Raw genomic sequence first — 8,262 nt, forward strand, 5'->3', positions numbered from 1 at the left:
TTTCATTTACAAATAGCTCCTGTCTTGAAATGCTAGTCCAAGTCAGTAGTGTCTGTTGAAAATTCACACCAACAAAAGCTTTTCTCTCTTGACCGTTTCTTTTAGGATTTGCAAGAGATAAAAGAGCTCTCTAAAACTGGCCAGGAAGAGGTAGTAGAAGAGTCAAAGGCAAGCAAGCGATTGACCAAGAGGGTGAACCGAATGATTGGTCAGATAGACAAAATTATTAATGAATTAGAGACAAGTCAAAAGACGGTGGATGTAAAGCTGGATGGTGGTGACAGTCCTCCTGCTGGGTAAGTGACATGAGAGCACTGAATTTTCTCTGTTCACCTTCAGTGTCACTTTTGCCTGATATGAAAAGAAGTAGCAAATAAGTTGTTTAGAATGTTAATATAATTCATTTTTAAAACGAACAAAGTGGTGCTGTAGATTTTCTCTCTTCTAAGGTATGTTAAATATGGTTGAAATGAGGAAGGAAAGAAGCAGGTGTAATTCCCCAGATGCTGGTCTTGAGAGGGTTCCGAAAGTTAAAGCATCGATTAGTATCTTACCATCGTGTTCATGGCTGTAGTACTAACAGTGATGCAGGTGAAACTGTACCTTTAGTCATGCTTCTCACACAGTAGGTTTGCCCTGTGTCATTAATTGAAAAGGTGCGCAGCAGTATGGTTCATCAACGCTTCTCCAGGTTGGAATGTTACTGGAGAGTCTTTCAGGCAATCGTATGTCAAATGGTCATATGTTGCATATTCCAAGCACTGAAATACCTAAAAACTGTGACTGTAATTCTCACAATTTTGTGATTATGAATGCTCTATTAATCTAGTTTATGCTTGCACAATTTTGTGTGATTCATTAACAGAGCCTCCCAGCTCCCATAGAGCATAACCTAGAGAGAAATAAGTATTCTGCTTTTGTTGCTTCCAGACTTCGGTTTTTTTCCAGTCCCCAGGGTAAACGGTCATTTGTTTCAATTTTTTTTTTTGTAATAAGATTAAGGCAGCCATATGGATGGTGTTATGGAGAAGTTGTTAATCAAAACCATCCAAATTTGTAAATTAAAAGTACGATATAGAATCTGCTTGTACTGAATGTAGTTGTACTTTATGTAATGGATGGTTTTGTGGATAGCTTTGTAGATGATTGTGGATGACTGAAAATAATTAGTTTAAGTATTTCTTAATTGTCAAAGGCTTGTTTTTTAACCTTCAAGTTGGTGCAGTCATTACCAACCCATCAAGAGTCATAGAAATGACACAACTCCAGGACATTCAGTGGCAGCTTGAGAAATGCTCCTTGAATAAAAGTCAGTCTGTGCTCAGAGGTTACGGCCAGATATGGAGCTGGGACTGTACTGATAAAGCCCTTCTGTTTTAATATTTATTGGGTTCACTGTCTCCTGCATTTCAGCTTGACTTGTGCTGTAAGATAGTTCTTCAAACTAACAAAACTACACAGGCAAGCAGAGGCTTTAGGTTGCAGAAGACACACAACTTCAGCTTCATGAGCTCAGTAAGCAGACAGTGGAAACGTCTGAAACATGCTAGTCACAATGTCAAGTTTAGTTCTTTCTTCTGCAAAGTCTATTCCTTGATAAGAGCAAATGCAGCCTATTTTAATGAAACAGCGAAATTGCTAAAGCAATTGGTTCTCAGCTTTTGTTTTCCTGTGAGTTTCATTAACTTTATGTAGGCCAGCCTCTCTAAATCTGAAAGGATGAGAGGTGCTTGGCACCGCATCTTTGGTAAATGCGGTGGGGATGGCAAAGGGCATTAGATACACAATCTGTGACAGAAACTATGCTAAACTTGTTTCAAGTGCTACTGGATACCTGTATACCTGTGCAATAAAGCACACGGAAAACAAAAGCGTGAGATTCAGTGGTAAGATAAAGATTCATTTGAAGTCTGCTTGCTGATCAGTAACTAATTTTTGCTTTTTTGCATTCTGTTCAGGATTGTAAATAAATAATCGGTGTTTTTACAAATGACCTGCAGTATACTGAATTTAGTACTGCCTTTTGTCAACTTTACTCCTTTGGAGTAACTGCTTGCCATATACAGATTGTGCTTCCTCTTCAGGGAGAATCTCATCAGTATTGCTGAGCTAATTAATGCAATGAAACAAATTCAGAAGATTCCAGAGGAGAAGCTAACTAGGATCGCAGAGGCACTAGATGAAAACAAGGATGGCAAAATTGATATAGACAATGTTGTTAAGGTAGGTCTGTGGACTACTTAGAGAAAATTAGGCTAGCCATCCTTCAAACATTGTACCTGTTTTGGCTTAAATTCATATTGCTGTCTTTTGCAAGAGTTTTTTTACTTGATGCCAAGTGAGGTTTTTGGTAATGGTAAAATGGATCTTATGATACATATTAGCATCTTCATAACTTATATGGCTATTTTGGGGAGGGAGGGAAAGTCTTTATCTGTCTGTGTCTGTTGCCAACGTTACCTTTAAAGCTGTAGGTTTTCCTGTATGGATATGTCAAATTCTGTAAAATATGATAATTTTGTTGGGCTACTTAGGAATGGGAGGGAGGCTGGGAAGGAGCTTTAGAAGAACTACTTTAGGAACAGCAATATTAGCCAGAGTCCTAACATAATGTATATAGATATACTTTATGTCAATGCAAGGTAATAGCTTCTCTTGCCTGCTTGTATACCTTAGATATTTCATTCAGACCTGTATTTCCTGTGCTTGAAAGACCTCGGACCATCAGTTGTCCTTTAGGTCCACTGTAAATGACTTGTATTCTTTGCTTGATTTGTCCTGTTTTCTCACTTTGCAGAACATTCTCAGGTTTTCCCTGCATTTCTCCTTGATTTTCTTGTTTCTTTCTTACTTGGTAAATTTAGAGATGTCCTGAAACTTACTTCCTTGCAAGTAATTTTCCTACTCAACACAGAAATTGCCTTAAATACTGTTTCAGCAGATACTGAATCTGAGCTTTCTACTGGAACAGATATAATAAACGGGTCTGTTTTACTAACGCTTCTAAATGCATCTCTGTGTGCTGAGGACAAAAGTTCCACATAATTTGCTTTAAATTTGACATTTTTTTAATACTACTGATATGTTTGAGGCACTGGTTGTAGTTTGAATTTGTGTTTTCATGTAGGAAAAAATACTGTTCTTGAACATGAGACAACTGATTACTTTTTTATTTTAATAAATTTTATGATACAAAAATGCCTCAATTGTGTAAATATGACATGCTCTCTCAATTTCATTTTGTGTTCATGTAGGTAGTAGAATTGATTGACAAAGAAGATATTGATATTGGCACCAGTCAGGTTGCTGAGATTATGGCGCTGCTTCAAAAAGAGGAAAAAGTGGAAGAAAAAGTGAAAGCAAAGGAAAAGCATGATAAAGAAGCTGCAGAAGCAAAGAATTAAGCTTCAGAATCTGAAGCTAATCCTGGTTGTAACAAAAACCTTGTATAACTTTCTGTGTCTAATGGCTACATATTACTTGAGCTTTTGTGATTATGGGAAGTGTTTTGAGTTGATTGTAGTAATAAATAGTAGATATGTTTTCTGACATGGAATGAAAATTCCGTTCATCAAATAAGTGATTTACTGTCATTCCATAGAGGTGAAAACAAAAGACACTTCTTTAGCAGTGCTTCTGCCCACAAAATCATGTATTTGCACTCATTGATGTGGTACAGTGATCCATTAAACTCGCAAGCTTGCTGTATAAATCAAATGTATCTATCATGGAAAATGTTTCTCATTTATTTCTTTCCATCATTACTTGGGGCCCAACCCTTTTCAGAATTTAATACAAACTTTCCCTTCTGTCACAATATTACATTTTTTGTAACCTACTAGTGAATATTCTGTGGCTTCAATAGTGGCACTTTAGACTGAGGTTTATTTAAGTCAAATATCACTAAGCTGTTGCCTCACTGACAGAGAATGTGACATTCTACTCACTTTTATGAATACATGATTTTTTTTTTTTCTGTTGAAGGGAAAATCAGATTTATTTTTCCCTAGAATGGAAACTTCCAAGGAACTTCGCTTCTTATGGGTGCCTTACATTTCTTAAGACTAGGGAGTAGAAGATGGCGCTTCTACTCAAAATTCCATGAATTACAATTACTAAAGCATTGGAGTCACAGGAGCCTTGAAAATAGTTTCAGAACACAATCTGTCACACAGTAAAGTGAGTTAGTGTTTGTCTGTATAGCAAAACAAAAACAGTCATAAGGGGGAAATGTCAGTTGTGATCCTTCTGCATATATTTTTTGGAAATGCAGTTATCTTTACATTTTTTTTTCATCTGATAATTATTTACACCATAACTAGTTCTCTTACCTCTCAATTTTCATCTCAGGTATAAAATCACTAACCAGGTATAGTCAAAGTACCTAAATACTTTCATCTCATGGCCTTGCTTACTGTGCAGTCAACAAGTCATGTCTGCTATTGCCAGTGCTTTGATTACATCATTGGCTTTCCAATTAATTGATTACAGTTACTGTCTTTAACTGTGTGATTAAATACTGACAGTAGGTCAAGGTTTATTCATTAATGTCCGTCCTTAGTAGTAAATATTTAAGTTTAAAAACTAAAATACCAACACTGGGATGTTCGATTATTCCCGGTAGCCAAATTTTCCACTCATTCTTCATATCTGTTACGAAATACACATAGTACAACTTGAACCAGCAGGGTTGTGGTTTGTTCTTCTAAATTTTATTTTTATTTTGCACCCAGTGTTATAAAATGTATGAACATCCTTGATTTTGTGTACACTGTAGCACATCGTAGAATGGCGCTGTACACGGTGATATTGAGGTGGGCAGTTAGTACTTAATGCTTTTAGTCATAGTTACATATTTTTGTAGAAAATATTGACTCCCAAGCTTATTTCAGCATAATTCCATGTTCAGTATTTATCTAGATTGGCTAAATTATTTGTAAAAACTTATTCGAAGTTAGTGGAACAAAATAAGTTCTGACAGTCTCATGGCTTGCATGATGGACCATTGTATTTAGTTGCTTCCAAAGCAAGGTGTACAGTAAGATGTACAGTACAGTTAATTCTAGAAAAAGGGTCAGTGTTTAGTTCAAGTATTGAGTTCATATTCTGAACAGTTTGCAAAGAAAGCTACTTTGCAGTAAGATCCTCCTGAGAATTATTGTAATTGTATCTGGAGTGTAAAATTGCCGTGACAAAGTTGAAATTTCAAATCAGCATGATCTTTGCAGTTAATGTGCCTCTAACAAAGAGGGCTATTCTCTTCCTTGTAAATTGAGATTAACTTGGAGATTCAGCATGAAAGTCAGTTTGTAGATCTTGAAGATAAGACTTCACTAGGTGCTTTTTTTAGGCCAAAACTTATCTTGGATGAAAATGCAAGAGTAAAACTAATTTCACAAAAATGCAATTTAAAAACTAATCTTACATTGTACAATCTGCAATTAGAAATAATGAGCTTTGAAGTGTGCTAAACTTTGCAGTTGCATATCTTCAATTTTTAAACAATGTATAACAATCTTACTTGACATTCCTGAAACATCGTAAGGATACCCTAAAATTGTCTGCTACCTCTGATGGAATATCAAAAACCTAAGAATTGTATGCACTTGAATGCGTGCAAGTTTAAAACAGGGAAGTAGCAGAAAAAAGCTGTTTTCAAAGATCTGTCGATTAAAGTTTTGCAGAGCTTTAACTGTCCTTAAATTACCTGATTGTACTATTTGTGAGTTTAAGACACTTGGCTCTTCTTTTTCTGTGTTTACTGTTCACTTACATTTTCTCTGGATTAAATAAGAGAGCCAAAACCAGCTAATTTTTTTTTTTATAAAGAATGTCCTGATTAAAATATTTGCAATATATTTATTGAACATTTTTAGCTTTTGGACTTGTTTGAAATTTGGCATAGTGTGAAATTTTAACAGGTTACATAAATTTCAATGTCAATCACAAATGTCCGTTTTCCCCTGTTACGTAAAGCGCTTAAAGGAAGTACACATCAGCCATAGCAACGCATTTTTGTTGGAAATATTTTCCTTCTGATGTTGAAAGTAGGCAAACCCATGATAGCTGGACCTGAACAACACATGTTCTGCAAACTTAAAAAGCTGAGGAAGCCCTCGGTGATTCCCGTTTACGCGGATTTGAACCTTTCGAAGCAGCTCTACCCAGGCGATAGAGACAATTCCAGCAAATCGGTGGCTTGAGAGCTAGCTTCAGATAATGTGCTTTGTTTTCTTTCACATTGACCAAAAAAACAGTACTTTCAGAGAAAGGATGACTTCTGAGTGTACAGTAACAGGTTAGAACTTATTCCTGAATGAATATTTAATCAGGAGATGTAAATATTTGTTTAAATAATTAAAGGATGTGTGAGGTTTTGGTGACCTTGTGACTTACGCAGGCAATGCCTCTAAGCTCAGAGCTAGGAAATCGGTAAAACCATTATTGGGGTTGTTTCATATTCAAATAAGATCAGATTTTGATTATAAACTATTCAGAGGGAAAAATGTAAAACATCCAAAAAGGTTTTTAAAAAATCCATTTAGCAACAGGTAAGAGAAGTAGAATAGGATGTCATTGCTTTTTCCCCTGTCAAAACAAGCAGGTTGTAGAACCTGTTTTGTCGAAAAATTTGTTTCCATTTTGTTTCAGCTTAGAAGATGGTTTTTACTGAGATTTTCATCTCACAGTGCATACCACTAGAGTAGATCTGCCTGCAAGTACCAGAAAGCTAGTTCAATAGGTGGTTTGTCAGCAGGACTGCATGCAGGTAGAGAATATTCTTTTGACGGGATGGTACCTTACACTTACATAGGCTTTGTCTGGGGAAAAGTCTTTTATAAAACTCAAAAATACTCCTTGTAACTTTATATCTACATACCTTGCTAATAATTTAAACTTTAGCTACTTCAGCATGTATTTAAATACTTTAAAATGTTTATATCAAATTATTTGGTATATATAATGAAAAGAATAATCCCATATTCTGTTCTTTGTATGTATTCCAAGTTTTGCTTTTCAGTTGAAGAACTTCAGCCCCTGTTATAAATTTAAGTTTAAAATCATTTGTCTGTGGTCTGAGCATACTGGTCCTGTGTTTGCCATAAAGCAGTATAAATTTTTTAAGTTAATTGGAGCTTGTGTCCTTTGTTTAGTTATAATAAATGTATCATTTTTGAAACTTAAATCTCCCCATTGTTTTTCTGTTGCTTTTGGTTGTTTAGTGTTAATTTGTTGCTGTTCAGATGAGATGCTGGTCACAGAGATGGACAGTGGTGAGCTGAGTATTATAACCAAAACGTTGGGGGTAGAGGAGGGCAAGAGTAGGAAAAATCTTTAAGCCAGGAGGGTGGTGCCTTGTGTGGGACTTGGGGTGATGTTAATTGTTGCAGAAATTCTCTTGACACATGTGAGACTGCTTGCCTGGTGCAGTGACTTGTGCTAAACTATTATTTCTAACTTATGTTATAGGTGAAAGCGGGTAGCAGTGTACTCTTCACCGTAAGGAACTAATGGAAAGGTTGAGGTCTATTCCAGATGGAAATGAGTCTCCTTAGGAAGGATCTGCATTTGGTCTTTGTCCAAGTTAGGGGAGAAAACACAACTGAAATGGTTCCAGGGAGGGATTATTTTATGCCATGCTGTGCCCCTCACCCCTGATTTTGCAAAATTACATGTATTCCTCTGTAATCCTAATATTGCTTGCAAAGTTCATTTCGGTGTACAGCAGACTCTTAAGTTTTTGGCATATCCAACAATATTCTTTTTCATTTAAAAGCTGTTAATGATTTATTGTTCCTTCTCTTTCTGAAGCTTTGGCAGGCTGAGTGGGAAGGCAGAGAGAGCCCGAGCCAGCACGGTGTCCTGTGCATGTCTGGTCCTTTGGAAGTAATGGAGCTATCTCAAACATGATTTGTATTGCTGCTGTTCCAGAAGCTTCAGCACTCGTCTTGGCCCCACTGCACTTGTCTCTTACAGAAACGCATAGCAAAGACGACCCAAAAGATGCAGAGGTCCGGTTGCGCAAGCCTGTGCTGACACAAGTAATCTCCTGCCTGCTTTAAAATAGGATTTGGGAACATGCAAACATTGAATCTACTTTGTAGCGTCAAAAGTATTTCAACAGATGTCTGAAAACAACCTCCTGCCTTGAGATGCTTTTAAAATAATAGATAAGGTAGGTTGTGTTGCAGCTTTTTCTTTTTCCTTTTTTTTTTTCCTGAAAGCCAAATATAAAACAAATTACTTAGAAAGTAGCAAAAC

At 36.3% G+C, this 8,262-nt stretch overlaps 1 protein-coding gene across 3 annotated transcripts in view; it reads left to right on the plus strand.

Moving 5' to 3' along the window:
• Nucleotides 1–7,186, plus strand: part of LETM1 (leucine zipper and EF-hand containing transmembrane protein 1) — a 30,262-nt gene extending 23,076 nt beyond the window's left edge. Inside the window, exons 12-14 of one of the 3 annotated variants that reach the window (XM_086747543.1) lie at nt 106–296; nt 2,067–2,223; nt 3,255–7,186. In XM_086747543.1, coding sequence (XP_086603669.1) covers nt 106–296; nt 2,067–2,223; nt 3,255–3,404 — 498 coding nt within the window. In that variant the 3' untranslated portion in view covers nt 3,405–7,186. The other 2 variants (XM_086747544.1, XM_086747545.1) reach the window with 2 other exon arrangements.
• The last annotated feature ends 1,076 nt before the right edge of the window (nt 7,187–8,262 follow it).

The sequence above is a fragment of the Chlamydotis macqueenii genome, chromosome 4 (assembly GCF_036417535.1).
Source record: "Chlamydotis macqueenii isolate bChlMac1 chromosome 4, bChlMac1.mat, whole genome shotgun sequence".
NCBI lineage: Eukaryota > Metazoa > Chordata > Aves > Otidiformes > Otididae > Chlamydotis > Chlamydotis macqueenii.